Source organism: Anastrepha ludens, chromosome 3 (genome assembly GCF_028408465.1).
Source record: "Anastrepha ludens isolate Willacy chromosome 3, idAnaLude1.1, whole genome shotgun sequence".
NCBI lineage: Eukaryota > Metazoa > Arthropoda > Insecta > Diptera > Tephritidae > Anastrepha > Anastrepha ludens.
Window position 1 is genome coordinate 60,151,105 of NC_071499.1, and position 22,042 is coordinate 60,173,146.

The window sequence follows — 22,042 nt, forward strand, 5'->3', positions numbered from 1 at the left end:
TAACTGGCTGACCTTCTGGCGAAAAGTCGTGCTGTACAATACCGTTAGAATCCATAAAAATCGTGAGCAGAGCTTTCTTTTTTGACTGAAAATGAGGTGGTTCTTTTAGTCTTGGTTCATTCCGAGCTCTCCACTCACCCGTCTGACGTCTGGATTGCGATGCGATACCATAAACCCACGTCTCGTGTCCAGTAATAATGCGTTTGATGAATGCAAGATCGGGTTTAGCTTTGAAAATTATGTTTTTCGCGATGTTCCAGTATTCTGCCAGCTTGTTGATGGTTAATTTAATAGAGTTTTCTTTCACTTTATTGATGTTTTGATAAGTTTTCGATGTCCACGGCCTGCCACTACGCTTGTCAACTTCGATGGACTCACGAACTCTTCTGAAGCGTTTTTGCCAGCGGTAAACGCCTGTTTTCTTTAGAGTATCATTATCGAAACACTTTCTCAATATTTCTAAGGTTTTCGCACCATTGAATCCATTTTTAACCCAAGATTTAATACAAACTCGTTATTGCAAATTCAAGTCCAATTTTAAAACTCTGGAAAATCGAAAATATGTGCAGAGGCAAAAAAGTAAGCAAAGCGTTATATGGTATACAGCTCTGCAAACGAATGCTGGGCAAGAGGTGGGGTATCCAACCAAAAAATTTCACAGCTTGCTGCTTTGGTGTGAGATCATGCGCCTTTTGGATCTTTTAAGGCTTGACTTTGAGACCATTTTTCAGTATGCGGCGGATGCTAAGGACCTCTATTTTCAGTTCTTTCACCGTTTGATTGGCGCTTCATCGGGGATTTCGCTCAGTTAACTTCTTCACTTTTTGAATTATTTCACGTGACGTTGCAGTGTTTTGATGACCACTTCCACCACGTTTCGCGGTGCTCCCAGTATCATTGTAAGGAGTAATGGTGCAATAAACAAAAACTTTATTTACTTTAAGGAGCTCGAGCTCACGAACAATCGCTGGTTGTGATTTTCCATAGATCTCCATGAAATATACAACTACAACTATAGCGACTAGTCATCATTTGTTAACCCTATTATCGACTACCTATTACCGAGCTTTGGCAGTCCCCGTAGCCGAATGTATTGGTGAGTGACTACCATTCGAAATTCACAGAGAGAACGTAGGTTCGAATCTCGGTGGAACATCAAAATTAATGGCAAACCTCCGAGTGTATTTCTGCCATGAAAAAGCTCCTCATAAAAATATCTGCCGTTCGGAGTCGGCTTGGAACTGTAGGTCCCTCCATTTGTGGAACAACATCAAGACGCACACCACAAATAGGAGGATAAGCTCGGCCAAACACCCAAACAGGGTGCTTTTATTTCGCAAAAGATTTCTCTGTACAGATTAAAGAAGAAGGCGAATTGACGCAGAATTGTACACCGAAGGGAAGTGCGTAATCTGCTTAAGTTACTGCTCTGTATCCTTACATTTGTATAAATCAATGCGCCTTCCAGACAAAGGTAGTGTTCTCTAAGCAAAATTGTTAGCAATCGGGGAAGCTTGCAAGATAACTGTCTTCATGGATAGTCAGCAGATAAAGAATACAACTTCCAAACTTGTAATGCAGTGTACAGAGGAACTCAACAAGCTCAGTCAATGGCTTAATATTTCTCAAGTATGTATGGGCTCCAGGCCATAAAAACACCGAGGCGAACGGTAGGTAAGGATTCTCCTTAAGCTCGGTCGAAGCGGCAGATGATCTCTTCGGTTGGATTAAGGCGGAACTAGAATTACACTATTACAGGATTACAAGTGGACGATGGAAAGGACTGCCAACCTAATCGATCCGAGATTTCAAGACTAATTGCTGTTCTCACAGAACACCGGAAGGTAGTAATGCGAAGTTACACGCACCACAAAACAAAGCGTTGGCTTTCTACTTAATGTCTACTTTAAATCTCAATAGTGGTTATTCTCCATCTGGTACCGCTAGGAATCAAAAGATCTGTGCGTGGCGTAATGCCATTCGGCTTAACCTAACCTACACCGCTAACCCTACCACAGCGACAACAACATTTTTGCTTGCGCGCCTAACCTTAAGAGCACTCAAAAGTGTTTTGGCTCACAACTTTCTGCTGAGTTCGCGCACTCATTGTGTGAACGGACACTCGACTATGATGGCGATAAAAAAGTACTTCAAGCACTAAACTGAAACTTCATCTTTATATTGAAGTATTTTATATTCATGAAAACAATTTTCCACTCGATCTAAGATAAAATACAACCTTTTTTGCCGGAAAACCTTAATACTCCGGGCATTACATAATTAAAAAAAAAATACTATGCTGCAGATATATACCTTAAGGCCTCACAATAATTACATATTTAAAAATTCGTTAGCGCTCTTAATTTGGTTCGTTGGATTGCGGTGTAAGCAAGCAAGTGCTTGGCTGTCTATTTGTCTGTACGAGTATGTCTCGGTTGGATTCGGTTGTTTGATCGTTGGGTGAGTGGAGTATATTTACTTGTGCAACTCGATTGTAAAACTAATTCAATAATTACAGTGTTGACACAATTTCAGCTTAACAATCTACTTGGCTTAAGCAAACACTGACTCTCATACGCTGCCTGTCTATAGTCCAAAGGTATTTACCGCTCCACTCTTACGCACTCAGCTGTGTGGGTGGAAGTATCCGCTAGGCACGCGGCCACCCAGAAATTCTAGAATTCTGATTCTTAAGAAACTCTGAATATGACATATTTGAATTGATTCAAGTTATATATCTATTGTTGATTATTTGGAAAAAAGTAGGACCATTAGAAGATTTCTTCACGAGAATATTTATAAACTATTTTCAATGTGTTAAAGGCGTTTGGAGATAGTTGCAGTACACAATCCACAATCCACACGAGGAAAGTTCTGACACTTTCCGATCTGGAGGATCAGCTCCTGCTTCTGAGTGTCTTACCGGTCGATTTGTTCAATAGAACTTCCTACGTTGTGCCCAATCAAAACGCCTTCTTATCAAATTTAAATATCCTGAAGCACCTGAAAGGTTTCAAGACCAGAAATCGCAGAAGTGGCAGATCCTTATGCTCCAATCCTGTAGAGGTTCCTCTTGCTATCCCCACGAAAATTTCAGTCGCTGTTATGGTTTTAGGTGTTGTGCGCAAAAAAGGGCATGTCTTGCCACCACCCTTCTTTACTCAAGCATTTCGAGTAAATTCTGCCGCATATTTTAAGGTTCTAGAGACGGTAGTGAAACCCTGGCCTACGTACGCGGTAATTGCCAATGAATCTTCCAGCAAGACTCTGGTCCTTCACACAAAGCGATAGCGTCACAAAATTGAATGGCAGAAAATTTCCACGACTACATAGCACTGAAGTTACGGCCGCCTGACGCTCCAGACTTTAATCCCCTGTATTACTAGGCATGAGCCGTAGTTGAGCGTGAAACCAATAAACATCTTCATAACACCATTTCTTCTCTGAAGGCTGCAATTAATACCGTTATTGACAATATGAATAAGCAGCTTTTGATTCTGGTATGCAGTTGTTTTCGGACCCGGATCGAGGAGTTCATTGCAGCCAATGGAAATTTTATTGAGTGATTTTATGTATATATATTACAGTTAATGTTGTGCAAAAAATTCGTGAAATTTCATTAAATTTTGTTCAAAAGAAAAGCTAATTAGTTTTATTCTCAAGCTATTAAAAACACCCTGTATAATGTTTGCGTGAGGAACGAATGATGCTTGGGATTTCCACTCTATTCAAAATCATTTTTTATAAGGCGTTAGAGGAAAGAAGAAAAAAAATGAAGAAATAAATAAACAAGAAAATATATACATATATGTAATGAAATAAATAGAAGGTAAATAAATTAGTGAAGAAATAAGTATATAATAAAATTATTTAATAACAAAGAATAAATAAATTAAAAACAAATAAATGAAAAATAAGTAAATCAAAAATAAGTTATAATTCTGAACGTATTAATGAGAACCCCGTGTGATTTTTTCTCCTTATTTTGAAGTCTAAAATAAAGTTCTTAGTTCGAATTAGTTTTTTAAATCGTAATTAAGATTGCCTTACATATAAACCGATTGCTCAGATTTACACATACACGTATATAATATTTTCAAATTTAACCGGTGGTTAAATTTTAAGGGCCAATTTGAATTGCGGAAAGATACAAAGAGGCAATCGAGCAACGCGTTAAAGTTATTCAGGCTTACTATGAAAACGGGCTCGTCGTTGATGAACATTACGCATAAAGCCTTGCATTTACACGCTAACAAGGTGCAATTGACTTAAGAACTAAAGCCATTGACCATTTCAAGCGTCGTCAATGGTCAGAATGGTGGCAGGAAATGGCAACAGTGAATGACCAATTTTCGAAGAAGATCATCTTCAGTGATGAGGCAAATTTTCACCTCAGTGGATTCGTCAATAAGCAGAATTGTCGCATTTGGGCGAATGAGAATCCAAGATTGATTGCCGAAAAACCAATGCACCCACAAAGAGTGACTGTTTGGTGCGGTTTATGGGCCGGTGGCATCATTGGGCCGTATTTTTTTCAAAATGAGGCCGATCAGACAGTTACTGTGAATAGTGTTCGCTATCGTGAGATGATAACGAACTTTTTATGGCCCGATTCGGAAGATATGGATGTGGACGATATGTGGTTTCAACAAGACGGTGCCACTTGTTACAAGCTAACGAAACAATGGATTTTTTGCGCGAAAAATTTGATGGTCAAATAATCTCACGTCGCGGCGATGTCAATTGGCCGCCAATATCATGTTATTTGACACCGTTGGACTTCTTTCTTTGGGGTTGTTTGAAAGAAAAGGTGTACATCGATAAGCCAGCAACAATTCAAGAGCTAAAGGTTGAGATAATTCAGCACATTAATGGCATAGAACCTCAATTATGCCTCAGCGTCATCGAAAATTTGGACCATCGGATGGAGGTGTGCCGCCGAGGGCGCGGCGGCCATTGTGTCAATATTTTATTCCATACTTAATTGGGCTATACTAATATTATCATAATAAAGAGAAATGATAATAATTTCTAAAAAAAATTGTATTTTATTCAAAATCAACACCGGCCCTTAAAACTTAACCACCCTTTCTTTTAAAACGCAACATCTAAGGGAAAACCCTTATAGTAATGAGCTTGATTTAATACAAATTCTACTGCGTGGACGACATTTAGCTCTTGCAATATCATTAAAGTTAATTTTTATTTATTACAGAAATTACATTCGTTCATAATTACTATGTATGTACTCGTACAGGTACGTACATAAATTTAAACTGCAAACTGGTTTTCGAAAGCTTAAAAATTTGCTTTAAGGCAGCAGAGTTTTATAATTCAATTATAGCAGGATAATATAAAAAAAAGAGATTTATAACTATGCAACTTTTTTCGCCTACAAGTTGTGACAAACGAAGTAATCAACTTTTTCTACAAATAAATTTGTAAAACGAAGTGAAACAAACAACGAAATCCTCTGATCTTCGAGCGGTGACGACGTGTTTCAAATTTCAACGCCGGTTATTTTCATTGTTTTTGTTTTGTTGCTGTTGTTCTTGACTACGTGCATTCATACTCGCATTCGCATGCATTGGCAGTTGTGTTGTAACAAGTAGATTATCGTATCAGTTCAAGCGGTAGCGGCACGTGTTGGTTACGTTGCTATTGAAGAGTTTATACTTAACCGCTTAATGACTTTGAACGAACAGCGCTCGCGTGCAGTGGACATACTCTAACGCAGCAACCCGAGTGCCGCTCGCAGGTTTAGACATGTTTGTATTGTATGTATACTTTTTGTAAAATGTTAACTTCCTCTTTTTATTTCATAATTATTTTTATATTTAAACGATAAAATCTTTTTAAATACAAAATGAAAAAAATAACTCATGTTTCTGATTACATTTTTGTGGAAAAAACCCGAGCGTCAAGTGATTAGTAGTCAACCACTCCAAATGTTGGGGGATATTACAGGAAAATACAAGGTATTTCAAATGAGGTTACCTACAGCATACCAGTGAAAAATGTCGTGGATCTTCTTACCAAGCGACATCTCGACCGAACGTAATATACGAGTGCGCATGCCAGCGCTTCGCTATGGCAATCTTTTGCATTGATTTTTCACTGGGCCGCTGTACGTATTTGAATATAACGTCGAAAGTTATGGAAACTTGAAGATAGGAAACTTGCAGGATTTACTGAGCATAGTCTCAGGTATTCATTACATAAATAAGAGGTGATATGAGCGGGTGTTTTTCAAATACCATACGACGTAAAAACATGTTTTTCCAAAAATTTTGAACAAAAAAATAAAATTTGCTTTTTCCAAAATTTCTTTTTTAAATATATTATTTCCTAAGAAAAGTAACAAATGCTTAAAAGAACCGAAGATATTTCAGTTTAAAGTAGTGTATGCTAAAATATTTGACATTTAATAAATCCCAACGTTACTATTAGTGCGGAACTAAGTTCCCGCTGTTTGTCAATAGATGCCGCCAGCAGTGTGTGCTAGTAGATTCTAACATAACTTTAACGTCATAAACCCAGCTTAGACATATGGTAAACAAATTGCTTCGACACATTAGTGATTTTGTTTTGGTTTCGAGAAAATGTCTGATTTTGTGCCGAATATTCGTAATTTGCGGGAAGTGTTGATTGAAGGGCTTTCTCCATCGCATCGTGATGGGTGATGAAAAATGGATTCATTACAGCAATCTAAAGAAAAAAAGTCACGGGGACTGCTCGGTCATGCTTCTATGTCGTCGTCTCGGCCGAATATTCACGCTGCGAACATTATGCTATGTATTTGGCTGGACCAAGTTGGTGTTATTTATTATGAACTGTTAAAACCAAGCGAAACCATCACTAGGGATCGGTATCGATTTCAATTGATGTGATTGAGAGGCATGAAAAGCTGATTCTACAGCATGACAACACTTGGCTTTACGTTGCCAAACCCGTTAAAACCTACCTGAAAACACTGAAATGGGAAATCCTACCCCACCCGCCATATTCTCCAGATATTGCGCCGCCCGATTATCACCTGTTCCGATCGATGGTACATGGTCTAGCTGACCAGCAGTTCCATTCATATGAAGACATCAAAAAATGGCTTGTTCCGTGGACAGCCTCAAAATATGAACAGTGTAACCGCGACGGTATGCGACATCTACCAGAAAGATGGGAAAAAGTAGTAGCCAGCGATGGGTCATACTTTTAATGATTCACTCGTAACCATTTTTTCAGAATAAAGTTGTATTTTCATCAAAGAACGCGAGAACTTAGTTGCGCATCTATAAATTTTTTCTAAATTTTTTCAGTTTACTTCTCATTATACTCAAGGCTACAAATAACCTAATTTTCAGAAAAAACGACGCCAATGTCCAAAAAGTGCTCTACTCCAAGCGAACAGGTCCAGTATTTTCGACCATTTCTGATGGCCGACTCAGAATCTTGTAATTTAACCTTAACCAACTAACTTGCGTCTGAGACTGTCGCGTGCTGTTTTCCTAGAAAGCACAATACTCTTCTTAATCACGAACTCAGGTCCATCAGTTGTTGTTTTCCTCCTTATAAATATAAGAACAGCTGGTGTATATTCAGTTACATTTTTTTTATTTATAATCTCACTCTCTTTAATGCACAACCGCCTCCTTCCACTCTTCAGTCGCTACTGACTCGTCTAGCTCGAACAATTGCTTCGAACTGGCCAATTTTTTACAGTAGGCACCCGTATTGAATGCTTGACCAGATGTCATCAGCTCATAGTGAATAATTCGCTTCCTATTCCACCAAACATTATTGACCGTTGAATCCGGCTTGGCGATTAATACTGCAAATTCCGGCTGCTCTTCTCATATGTGAGTAATTTTTCATCGCTAGTTCCCAATCGCTGCAAAACGGATCGAATTCATTATGTTTCAGCAAAGAATTGCAGGCGTTAATTCGATAAAAAAAATTGTTTTGCACCAGTTCACGTGGCACCCACCTATCGACCTTCTTCTTTAGACCGCCTTATCCAAAGGTTCCAAATAGAAGGCTTCTTCTTTCCGCCCCTTTTCTGTTCGCTATCTCTCTGCTCGCCTCACTTGACGAAATACATATTTGCAATATGAAAGCAACAATTATGTTAACGAGCAAGATTCGCCATTAGCGGGTATGGTTATTCCTCACGAGACTGCAAAACTGTAATTTAGGCAGCGCTGTTGCCAGTTGTTTATACCAGTTGTTTCATCTATTCGCCATTTGTTAACGCTTGGCGAAAAGAAGAGGCCTATAGTAACAAACACACTAACAAAGTAACAAAGGCTTGCGTGTGTATGCGTAAGAGGAGCTCTTCTCAATGAATGTGCTTCTAGAATTCACATTTCTTCAAATGCATATCTAAGCCCAAGCGAGGAGGGCTATACTAAGCCAATCAAAGCTACCATTGGCTCAGACGTTCATCAAAATCGTAAAAGTTGAATATTCTTGCTAAGATCTCAATGTCACACCACGTGATGCTACCGATGTTGAGTTTTGTCAAACCCTTTGAGACTTTACTGAACAATAACTTGACAATAATGACTTGGGAGAGATTATCTAAAACCTTCATGATAATATGGCACACGGTAGGATCGCTCACCGAGAAAAATGCAGGGCAGGTGTCCGCGGATTGAGGACAAAATACTAGAAAGCACTAGGCTAGAATACAAGTTTATTTCAAGCGAAAGTCTACGCAATAGAAAGATGCGCTTACTTTGACCTTCAACGCAGTTATAACAGCCGAAGCATAGCTTTCCTTACGGATAACCAGACAGCAATCAAGGCTCTCAACTACTAGCATCACATCAGATCACATTAAATAAAAACTGGAATCTTTTGATAAGCGGAATATCTGAGCCCAGAAATCTGGTACGTATCCTTTGGTTTTCAGGACCCATAGGCATTACTGGGAATGAAATGGCATATAAAATAATAAGAGATGGGGCGGTCATCCCATTTATGGGCTCAGAGCCCTTTTGTGGCCTAGGAAAGCGCAACTTCGCTTATCTTAGTAGACAAGAAGTAGAAGATCATACTGGAATAATCTACCGAGCTTATCGCAATCAAAATTAATGATAGGTAGCCTTAAGCTAAACCGTTTTAAATACAATGGCATTTTTTTTTTTGTTGTTCACTCCATTCGGGAGCGTAGAGCCTCGACAAGACTCAGTCTTGCGTTGATTTCGTTAATCTATTTTGCTTTCTGGCAGTGATTAGCCTGCCGCTACCAGTCTTAAATAGTGGGAATGCCCACCTGTCGTTGCTTAGGAACAACGCCTTTTTACTGCTTGGAGCGCCATCTGTGTTTCACATTTTTCTGCCAGGGCGATCAAACAGATGATTGAAGACGCATTTCTCTTGCTGGCGCTACTGATGCGATCTGCCCTTTTCTTTGTTTTGTTTTTTTGTTTGTTTTAGCAGCCACAATGCAAGTAATGCGCTGTCTTTTGTGCGGGAGTAAGGATTGGAATGATAAGGTTTGTTTTTTGTTTGTTATTTGGGGAATTATTAATTTTTTTTTTTTTAAACTAGGAAAGTAAGTATGGAAAAGTGCTTTACGTGGGACTCGAACCCACAATCTCTGGGATGGCAGACTAGTGCACTTACGCTAGACTATCGAGGCCGCTTATGGAATAAATTCGAATCATTTTAGAATCATCAGAAAAATAATAACAGGGTATTACAGATTAAATTATCATCTTACAATCGTGGGAATATATTCCAATAGAACTTGCAGGTTCTGCAGGAAGCAAAATTATCTGATAAACAAACCAGAGGAGGAGTAAAACTAAATAAAATATGACAAATACTAAAATTTGTTCTGAAAGTTGGGTCTGAATGCAAAATGTCCATATAATAAAACAATGGAACGACATTTATTTTCTCCAATGTCGTGCACGTGAGTAGGAATGCCCCCAAAAATCATTCTTAAATTGCAACGCACTGGCCACCAGTTGTAAAGGAAGGCCTAGGAAATGCTGGTTAAACAGCGTCATCGAATATACCGAGGAACTTTAAGTACATAACTAGAGGTTTGCAGCCTTGAATCGTGTAACTTGAAGAAAACCAGCTGATGAAGCTAAAGCCCTCCTCGAGCTGTAACGCTGCCTGATGATGATTTTTTTCATTTTATGCTACCTTAAAAGTTTTATATGCCATTCTTCACTTCATTTTATATGAAGTTCGGAGATATTACGGCAAAAATCACATTTGAATTCATACAAAACTACTTCAAACATTTTTAAATCTTATATTGAAATGATGCTTTATAATTATATGCTTTACTTTTGATTTGACCAGTACAATTTGAAAAATAAAAATAATAAAAAAAATCTGCCTAAAAGTTTCGGTTTTATAAGCAACACTGCAAAAATGTTGTTATTACTATACACTGTGTTATTGAATCTTTTGAAGGATACATGTAAGCTCTATGTCTTAGATTTCTTTGACCACCTGGTTAGTGCTACTTAGAGAATGCCAGAGCGGTACTTAAACCACTTCGTCTATCCACCTACCTACGAAATTTTCAAATATTTTTCGTGACTAAAGCCTTTTCTTCCAAAGCCCAAGCTCGAATTTTTGTATGTGGAAGAAACAGCCTAGTACCGGCAAGAAAATAAAAAAATTGTCAAAAATCAACGGTGTTCTGAAATCACTTGTAGTTTGCACTTTGACATATAAAATTTTAAGACCTATAAAGATGAATACCCAGAAAAAATCTAGAAATTCTGGTTTTTATGAAATTTTGAAGCGTTTTGCACAAAGTTTGGAGCTTTATGCTATTTTTGTGGTATCAACTACGAGTATATTTTTATAAAATAGTGTATATAAGAACAAATAATAGCTGCAATAATTAATAGTGGTTAGAGCAATCACTTAGTGAAAATTGGTGGTGAAAATTAATTTTTTGAAAAGCTGTCGTACTTCAATTATAATTGACACTTGTGAAAAAGACAGCTGCAGTATACAAACAGACAAGCAATGGAACGCATAAAAGGCAAGATAAAGATTTTCATCATTTCATATCATTTGCTTTTATTTAGTAAAAAAGTTATTTAAAAACAAGATGAAATGATTCATTTTGCGCCACCTCGTATAAAAGGTACACCCCCCATATACTTGAAATTAAAGAAGAATATTCGTGTTTTCGGTTGGTCGCATGGATACACTTGTATGTATGAACATAATTTGGCGAACGTATACTTTTATATGTAAGCCGCAAAAGTCAAAATTTTTAGAAGGCCTAATGTTTGATGGATGAAGAAGGCGGTGCAATAGCAAGATGTTGACGATGAGTGCCGCATGAGGCTGGCTCTTACAAAATGTATGAAGGTATGTGCACAGATGCTTAGTATATTTTCTGCGGCTATTAAATTACCTTTGTTGTTGTTGTTAGTGCTTGAAATATGATGCGTTATTGCATAATTGCAAAGTTAATGAGGTGAGCAGCGACCTGTGGGTATAAAACGCTTAGGACGCTAAAAACCACTTACACTTTGCGTAGGTCATTTCGCTTCATTAAAAAATAGTCTTTTGTTTTTGTTTTTATTTATAAAAAGAAATTCATTTTATTTATATTTGCTTAATGCCTACGATTGACACGATTTCATGACTTAAAAACTAAAACAAGTAAATAGACTGAAACAAGATTGGAAAGTACTGTGAAATTTAAAATAATTTGAGCAAAAAAGAAATACATATAAAAAATACAAAAAATTTGCTACGGTATTGAAACATATGAACGAGAGAAATAACAATGATACAAAAACAAAATTGTAAGCATTAATTGGCACATTCTATAAATGTTTGCAAAATAAACAAAATTAACGAAAATATCTATAGAAGACAACAAAAGTCAACGTAAAACTGAAAAAGTAAACACAAGGCACTTCACACTTAGTTGGCAGTTGACAGTTGACAGCAGCTGTCAGTTGACACTTGTCACCTGACCCATCAAACTTTTTAGCTTATATTAGCTTAGCGCACCTTTTCAACTTCATCTTGCACTGGTACTCCGCACTGTTGTTGCTCTTACTTTTCATCATCGCTGGCCGCATCTTCGCTCTCCTCGTCAGCGTTCGCCGGTCCAGAGAAAATGTAATTGTCACGTCCTGATATGCCAGTACCGCCAGCATCACCCAACCATGGATAGACATTGGGGCATTCGCGGCAAGTCTCCATGTAGCGTGTGTCCGTTAGATTCTGTTCGGGTATTTTGAAGGGCAGCGCACAGGTATTCCAAATGTTGCATGGTTTTGGTGCAACAGCGACGCTTTTGTCGCATTTCCATGCTTCGATGGTGTTGACGTCACGTAACTCTTTCGGGTCGGTCATGTATTGCAGCATTTGAGTGATGGTTAGAATGTAGACGTCGGGTCTGCAGTGAAAGTGAGAGAGAGAGAAAAAATAGGGTGTGTCAATTAGAGAGTAGTTTCGCAAATACAATAAAAAGTTGTGTGGTCAGTTAGAAGTTAGTTTGTCAGAGTATAATATAAAAAAAATATCACTGGAATAAAGCAAATATTTGCATGCACGGCAGATGCTATGAAATAATTAAATACATTTTAATTTAAAACTTTCGTGTTACAAAATTGATAAGGAAAATTGGGAAATGTTAAACTTCTGGGCGTGAAAATACATAAATACGAGGGTGTACTTATATAAATAGTAAAAAGTATAATAAAGAATATAAATATAAGTTTCAATAACTAATTCATTTCTCACCAAATTTTAATAATTTTTTCTTGAAAAAATATTTCCTTCTCACACACCTACCACAAATATCCAAGCTACAAAATATGTGAAAAAAATTTCCAAAACTTCACGCATTTCAATCAATTTTCCAAGCATTCAGGCAATTAGGGCCATTGCACTTACGGCCAAGACAGAGGATTTAAAGGATAAGGAAAAATAGGTGAGCATTTGAACTCATTATTCCTCTGCAAACTTTTCAAATTTATTTTTAATGATCTTAGTAGTTTATTGAGGGAAAAATTATTGGTGCTCGTCCATTCTCATTACATCCGATCTAAAAATGTGCCGTCATAGTGTAGCAAAAGTCGCACAGTAGCAGAGAAAATACTCTGTGCTAACTTTATTCTCCAAACAAGATAGACAGTGGATCGTGGATGATGCCTTTGACCGTCTCCATGGATTGTATCCGGTCACTAGACCCATCAGAGCTCGTGGCTGCCCCCTTTTTTGCCTGAGAAAAGATTTTGCTACCCCGTGGCAGGCTTTTGAACCCAACACTTGGTTCTTTTGCAGTGTCAGTGTTGCACCCACTGTTCTCACAGCTTCATTTAAGAAAGCCTTATTGCACTCGACAGTTCTTGCTATACTGGGATCTAAATTGGCTCTGGCCCAATTGGACGCTGCAATGAATCGCAGTTTGCCAATGCATTAGCCAGTTCGTTGGCTTGAACATCAGAGTGCCCCCGCACCCACATAACTTGCAGCCTATTCTACCTTGCAACAGAGCTTAGCCTCAACCTGCATACTCCTACTATGTTTCAAGTGTTGCCAGTGCTTTCTAAGACCTTTAGAGCAGCTTGACTGCCACTACCGATCGTGATTTTAAGTCCTCGACACTTTTCGCCAATTTGCCAGTCTGCTGCTTCAGTTACTGCAAGGACTTTCGATTGACAAATCGTTGCCATCAAACTTAAAGCAGTAATTCACATGAAATAACTGTCCAAATGCCATCCACTCCAGTACCGCCTTTAGTCTCTGATCTTGCCATTGCAAATGTCGTCTAGATTAGTGGGAAATTTTGCAATGTTTTGGGGGGACTGAAAGGGAATATTCACTTCTCCTATCAGGCCAAGCACTCAATTTTACTACTACTGTCAGTAACTGATCAGATTGGCGATCAAGATCCAGACAGCATCTGGAAACACCGCAACACATTATTTATGATACAAAAGTTTTGGCAAGAGAGGCCTGTAAATGGAAATTAACTTGTAACTTTAGAGAAAATCGAAATGAATATCTGGTTTAGAAAGCTATAAAGCTCTATTACAGGGTGTATCAGGCACTCTAGTTCAACCGATGCGGGATATGTTCTTAAACCTTTGCTTCTCAGAACACATATTGAATAAGTGCTATCGGACCACAGATTTGACATTTACGCTTGTCAGAAGCTTAGTGCCATCTAGGGGCCGAATTCTCTACTTTCTTTAACATGATCTATATATATTCTAACAAATTTTCTATGTAAATAAAATTCATAAACCATACTAAGCATGCTGACAATAATTGAAAACAACTTTATAGAATGAGTGGTACAATAAAGAACGGACAAAAATGAAAAGCTACTTTCGAAAATTCGGGTGGAAATTTCACTCTAAATTGAAATTTAAGATTTGGATGAGGAGACTTGTAAAATGAGACATTTTTTGAAATTGAACTTTTTTTATTTTTAAACTCAAATAATAGGGCAGTTGGGTGCCGGACTGGCCTTGGTTGGAGAGAGAGCGAGCATCTTCAAAGGAACACTAAGTCGCTGATCCGGTGTTTAATTGTAGAGCATGAAAAAGCTGAATTTGTGAAGAAATACCGAGAGCATTGGGAATTTTCTAAAAAAGGAAAGTAGATGTAGAGCCTTGAATCAAATAAGTGGATGAATCGATGAAGGATGGTTCCATATGTAGAAGTCCACGCAAGTGGGAAAAGTCCGTGTTTGTCATTCGCTTGGGAGTGGCCAGGCCCAAGCAGATCACAGTTTTCGGGCTTCGTCGAAGTACCCTCTGGGTAGTTTCTGAACATCCGTTCGAAAGCGAGCTAGTGTGAGAAGGCAAATCAAGCCAGGATATCTGGTTGTCCGCTGGGATTGGGGGCCACCACCGCATTAAAGCGAGATTCTTCAGCCTCTCAACGCATCACAACGAAACATCCGGTAACGGACAGAGGCTGATTGTTTTCGCTGTGGCTGGAAACATGGTAGTCTGCAACACCAGATTCCAGCATAACCATAATGGGGAACCAAGCAATGGGGAAAAACGCGAAATCAGATCGATCATGTTGCGATAGATGGAAGACATGCAACATCGGCTTGGATGATTACCTTGTTGCAGCCAAAATACGCCCACGCCTCTGTGCAGCAAAAAACGTACAGCTACCTACGCAAAGATTGTTCGATATCGGACATCTGTAATCGAGCCTCTGTTCGCAGGGTGATGTAAAGAGGAAAATGAAATGCAGACGCTATTTACTCAGTCAAACTTCATAGTGAATATGCAGACCATGTTAAAAGTACCTTGGAACAAGGTTGGAAAATAATGAATGTGGAAATACGAAAAAAATTGTATTTGCGCAAATAAAAGTACCCCAATAAGTGACAGACTCTTGAACGAAGATGTAATGAATATGAGAGCCACAGCTCAGGTACCACATGGATGGCTTATCAGCAGCACAAAAACGCATAAGGGGTGGGAAGAGCCAAGTAGATGCGCTTTTTGATGGACTGTCTTTCAGTAGTAATCTAAGTCACCTTACGAGGAAAGTTTGACGATAATTAAAATGGAAATTGGTACAAAGGCGTTGGTGGAGCGTCCTTCGTGGTATAGATTTTATCTACTTTCTGCTAGCAAAAAATGTACATAACATCCCAAGAATTTCAATGTGTAGATACGTAGCAGCAAACATACGTACGTTCAAATGATATGACAGCAAAATTGCCACAAACATTCTGAAAGATCAGCACAATGTCAGAGAAATGGGGCGAAGTGTTAAGTGCACCGGACCAACTTACAGGTGTCAAACAACAAACTTCGTTCAATTCAATTTAAATTAAACTCTGTTTCACACCAATCAAACAGCTAGAGGTGAAAGAAAAAGCCAAGTAAAAAAAATATGTAATGAAGCTAGCTAAACACATAAAAAAGTGTGATCTGCTTGTATTGATACGTACGTACTTTTCAATGGCCAACAGCTAATAGTTACTCATACGCACCGTTATACCGTAGAGAATCAATTTCACATCGCCACCCTCTTACTTTGCTACTAATATTGGCACTAATTAAAAATACCAAAAGTTTTAAACCAAACATACAAAAGTTAGACCAGACGCTCCCTCCACCTGCTCTCTACCTTCGCCACATAAACCGTCGTCAAAATGGCTGCTGCTGGCGCTGATGAATTTAAAACTAACTTTGAAGGGGAAATTGAAGTATACTTAGTTATGTACGAGTGTGCATAGTGATTCCGTGTTTTTGCTCTCTACTACCATGTTAATTGCAGGGAATGTCGACACAAAACAAAAGAAAAAATACAAATATAGAAAAAAAAATTAAATAAAAAATTCTGAGAAGTTCTAGAAAATATGGAAAATGCAGTGAAGCCTTAATGTTTGTAAGCAAGCCGGATGTCGTCTACAGACTGGTATTAGCAACGGAAACCGACTCTGTTAATGGGAAAATTATTTTTAGTTCAATGGTGGTTAAGTGTTTGGAGTTGACGCAGGTATTGAATAACTCTTGCTGGCATTTTTTCCTACAGAGGCTAATTATAAACTGTTTACTTCTTTAGCTTAATGTAACTCGGACTAGCTTCTTTTTGCATTTTAAGGTATACAATTGTGTAAGGGTAGATAAAATGCTGATTAACTATCGCGCAATGAGATTCCATATTCCTTCAATTTCTTTAATAAGTCTATCGATGGGCCGATTTGTCTTTTCTATTTTATTCCCATTCGACTCGCAAATGGTGCCACTTTAATCTGAGCGAGATTCATATTAAATTTTTTCTGGTAAATTAAAGGGTCTTTCAAAATAATTATTCATTTCAAATGGTCGGCAGTTAGTGCAGTCCTAAGGCTTGCTAATCTATTTCATCTTAAAGAAGGCAATCTTATACGGCATGTCAGAGTTCTGAGTTCAATTCTGAACTTTCCGTGCCTGACGGTCAATGTCAAAATGGAAAGAAAACTAGAATTCTCCACGAATTTGAAGGTGATCATCAGTGATCGCTCAGCGTCGAAAAATAATAGAATATCTTTGAAACAGGAAGAATAGGTGTGGTGCGGCTGGAATTGTCGTGTCACACTTCAAGAAGGCAATTGCAATGGGAAATACGACTTCCAATTTTCTGGCGTAGGTCCACACCTTGGAGCTATGTGTTAGATAATGTATTCGTCGAGGTGTGCATGGTGCCAATATCAACATTCTTTCTGACTATCAAGTAGCTCTTAAATCGCTAGATTGCTTCTTATTTCAATCAAGGTTGGTCTGGGAATATTTAAAATTGTCGAAACTCTAGTATCAAGAAACTTTGTTACTCTGATGTGTGTACGTGGACATGAGGAGCACCGGGACATGAGGGGCTCGAAGGGAATAAAATTTCGGACACTTTAGAGAAAAAGGCAAAAAGCAAGTACTCCTTTCATAGGTCCTGAGTCTTCCTGCAGGGTAAATAACAGCTTTAAAAGTACCTTTCTACGTGAGCGGGAACAATGAGGCTCAACCGAGTACTAGAGAGCCCAAACGGGCATGCGACAATCAAAAAGACTCATTGATCTAGAGCGTATAAAGGTAGAGGCAATCCTTTACCTCAGCAGAAATGACATAAAACTTTACACTGAACTATTAACAGGACAACTTAATTGCCACATGAAAAAGATGGGTGTGGTAGAAAATGATTCTTGAAGAGGCACAAGAAACAACAGAAAATGTTCTATGTGACTGCCCACCAGTAGCACGACGCAGACTAAATTACCTGCGAAGCGGGGTTATAGATCGAAAACTCCTGCAAGCAATTAAGTCTACAGCAGTTTTAGGATTTATTAGTAGCCTACGCTGTATGAATGGCTTACATGGCTGCACCATAAATCTTTTCCGGTCGCAGTGCACAAATAGCCATTTATAATAATAAAATATTTTTTTTTCAAAATACGAATCTTTACATTCATATGTAAAAATTACATCATTTAAATGCACACCATGAGCCCATTTACAATGCTAAAAATTCGCCAAACAGTCAATTAATGAATGCCTAATTGTTGAGAATGTCGAAATATTGATTTTGAAGGCTGTTCAGCAACACTTTGTGCTAGAGCAGCAATATTCTCAACAGAATGTCCAGTTTTTGGCCTGCCAGTCCATTTTATATCCTCGACGTAACCAGTTTCTTCAAATTTTTTTTCCCAAACCTTTGAAATTTCGACTCATTCGAACAATTATTTCCATAAAAAAAGTCATGAATTTGTGTTTATTGAAGATCGACCATTTCCATATGAAGTTTAAACAATTTTAACGCGTTGTTCTATCGCGTAAAATTGTAAGTCTATCTACTGGACAAATGTCAAAGATGACATACAAAAAGGTGCAGTATAGGATTCACTGCTGACGTTTCAAGATTTTGTGAGTAGCATTTAATTGATTTACACCTTACTTTTCTGCTTAAAATGATTTCACGTAAAATTATATTTTACATACATAAAATTTGAAGCTAAGTGAGGATTAATGAGGAAAGTATATACTTATACTTAGCTCCAAAAGCAACTAAAGTTTGGAGAGAGTACTCGCTGTTAATGCGATGCTTCGTATCGAGATTAATAGGCTCAATAAATAAATTTGTTTAACTCCTTAGGTACGGATTTATTTGAGAAAATATTTTTGGGTTGCGTGGAGTAGTATGTAAAAGCAGTACATTTCACGTAAGAATTCATTTATTTCTGAAATGTTAGTGGCATATGCAGTATTAAAAAGTAATTAGAATTATAAAATAAAAAAATAAATTAATAAAAACAAAACACGTCTGCCGCTCCAAGAGCGGATGTACTATTACACAGCAGCCTCTACTGAAATTCTGCGTGGAATATTTTTGTGGAATATAGAAATCCAAACTCAAAACTTTTCATATATATTTTTTTTTAAAATAAGTGTCACAAAGGCTCACACAGGTAAGAAATATTGGGTTAAAATATGATATTCTACAGAAATATTCACCGTTAAATTTTGTTATAGAGATTTGATGTTGTTAATGGTATAAGTAGTCTTATGAGAGTATTTTTTTTTATTTTTCTATTAAAATTTAGAGAAACTTGAGACAAATTAGGGAAAACATGCAGGGGAATCTATTGAAAGTGAATTGAATAAAACATCAGATGTGTTTTTTTAGTCGTATTGTCTTGCGGTTTGCCAAAATGAAATGTTTGCCTACATTTATGTCCGAATATATAGGTTTGTTTATGTAAAAAGCAATTTTCAATAAAAAACAAAATAAAATTGCAAGCATCTTTTGAAACGGGTATTGATTTTTTTCCTAGTGCTAAATGAATTCGTTGGTCCATTACGTGCTAAACTATAATTAACCCATATAAACTAAAATATTATATAAACTTTCGATAACACGCAGAATATGCTACATAAAAAGCATCGAAAAAAAAATAGTTCGACATCGAGAATAGCTCCGACGGAGATTGCAGAAGTGACAAAAGGCTTCTGATATCTAGCTTGGTGAGCATGAAGCAGACACAGCCATTGAAAACAAACATAGTGAAAAGAATTCAAAAGGTGTAGCCAACATGCGACTGTTAACAGGCTTTCACCGAATTTGAAGGAATCAAGTAAGTTGTTTCGTCATTTCGAACTGAGATTATGTTGCTGTTATAACAAAAAATTAACGAAGTCTCTACTCGTGTTACACGTTGCCGTCTGAATAATGACTGATTGGACGAGCGTAAGAATACATGTGAAATGAGCGCGCAGAATTCTGCTGCCGAATTCCTGTTGACGTGGCAGCGAAAGTTACTCTCACAATTTTGCTTCGGACGGCCAAACCTTGTAATCTATCATCCTTGGTAAATGAAGGCTTACGAACGCATGTAAAGACTACGTCGTTTAAGAGTCATTAGTGCATCCAAAACTCTCTCAAACGACGCAGCACATCCGCATTCGATAATCTCGTGGAAGTTGAAAAAAGAGTCTGGACAAGACGAAAGAGGGAAAACGAAAGCAACACGAAAATTTTAGACTAGGTGAAAATAGTATTAACTTGTATTTAGCAGGATTGCTAGGACGCGTTGTTTCAGTGCACATGTTTCGAAAATGAAAGTTTCAAACTAAAATCAGTGGCCGGAAAATACCTGGAACCGGATAGCATTGCAGACAAGGAGCTGCTTTCTAAATTGGTATGGAGTGCGGTGTATGATGAAGCTGAAAGCATATAAAGACGGCTGTGGCAGTTCGAGGGTATGAAACGAGTAGAAGTTAGACACGGGGAGATTAATATGAGCAGCAATAGAGACGACTAAATCGCCAGAATTGTTACTGGTCGATTTTTCTATCATGGATGATATTATGAGTACTTGGTTAAGCACCTCCTCCTATTTGTGTTGTGTGTCTAGATATTTTTCGCCAAATGGAGGGACCTACGTCTTCATGCAGCCACGAACTGCAAATATTGTTTTCAAAAGAGCTTTTTCAGAGAGAAATATTCTCGGAAGTTTGCCATTCCCTGCCAAAGGGAGAAGGTAATTAGAAAAAACTATTCCTATCATTTGCTGTTTTGTGTCACTGCTGGTTTCCAATCCAACTTATTCGGCCGCTTCGGGTGGTACTAGTGACTTACAAGTAAAGTTATTTAGAGAATATTTGGAGGAGTTGATCCGAATGATTTCGGGTTTAGCTTGATAAATACCCATAACTTGCACTGAAGTCTAAGACTCTAAAATTTATGAAATTACAGAATACATATCATCCCTCTGCTTCACTTGATTAAGGGCAATAAGTTTTATGGGAGAAAATGCTATAATACAACCGCATTTAATCTAGTGACACTAGGTTTTCTGATAATTCAAGTGACGACTCTACTTTGCTCGAAAATAAACTAAAGATTTTGTGGATTTCTTTCGGTGTCAAAGTCATGGCAGTTTTGCCATTGTATGTCTTTCCAGAGGTGGCACCTTGTTTCACGTAAAGATCCACAACGTTTGGACTCCGACCAACCTTTTTGGTAATTTGGCTATTCGAAAGTCTCCATCACTTTGTCCTTTTTCGCGATCTGTCAAACTTATCTAATAGGACTATGAATAAGTTCCTGCGGTTTTACAACAGATGGCGTAACTTGATTATTATTCCATCGATCCACATTTCCAAACATTCATTGGAGAGCTACTGTCGTAAGGCACAAACGTCAGTATAAGTTTTTTATTTGAAGCGTAAACAACAATATTTTTACCACACTTGAAAATGTCGAATTTCGTGCCAAATAATGTGTTTTTGCGGGGAATTCTTCTTCATTATTTTAATATGAAGAAAAAAGCAGCCGAAAGTCATCGTATCTTGGTGGAAGTTTATGGTGAGCATGCTCTATCTGAGCGAACGTGCCAGAAGTGGTTTGCACGCTTTAAAAGTGGTGATTTTGGCTTGGAAGACGAAGAACGCGAGGGTGCGCCGCCAAAGTTCATGGATACCGAATTGGAGGAATTGCTCGATCAAGATCCGGCTCAAACGCAAGAAGAGGTTGCAAAAACTTTGGGAGTTGATCAATCAACCATTTCCAAACGTTTAAAAGCCATGGGAATGATCCGAAAGGTAGGCCATTGGGTGCCGTATGAATTGAAGCCAAGAGACGTTGAACGCCGTTTTATGGCATGCGAACAACTGCTTCAACGGCACAAAAGAAAGGGTTTTTTGCATCGAATTGTGACTGGCGATGAAAAGTGGGTCCATTACGACGATCCAAAACGTCGGGCAACGTATGGATACCCTGGCCATGCTTCAACATCGACGTCGGCGCAGAATATTCATGGCCTGAAGGTTATGCTGTGTATCTGGTGGGACCAGCTGGGTGTTGTGTATTATGAGCTACTGAAACCGAATGAAACGATTACGGGGGATGTCTACCGACGACAATTGATGCGTTTGAGCCGAGCACTGCGAGAAAAACGGCCGCAATACGCCGATAGACACGACAAAGTTATTTTGCAACATGACAATGCTCGGCCACATGTTGCACAAGTGGTCAAAACATACTTAGAAACGCTCAAATGGGATGTCCTACCCCACCCGCCGTATAGTCCAGA

At 38.1% G+C, this 22,042-nt stretch overlaps 1 protein-coding gene across 1 annotated transcript in view; it reads right to left on the reverse strand.

Annotated features, from left to right (window-relative positions):
- Positions 1-11,578: 11,578 nt before the first annotated feature.
- Positions 11,579-22,042, reverse strand: part of LOC128858062 (chitin deacetylase 1) — a 145,769-nt gene continuing 135,305 nt past the window's right edge. Inside the window, exon 8 of the mRNA XM_054093996.1 lies at positions 11,579-12,394. Coding sequence (XP_053949971.1) covers positions 12,049-12,394 — 346 coding nt within the window. The 3' untranslated portion in view covers positions 11,579-12,048. The remainder of the gene's footprint in view (positions 12,395-22,042) is intronic.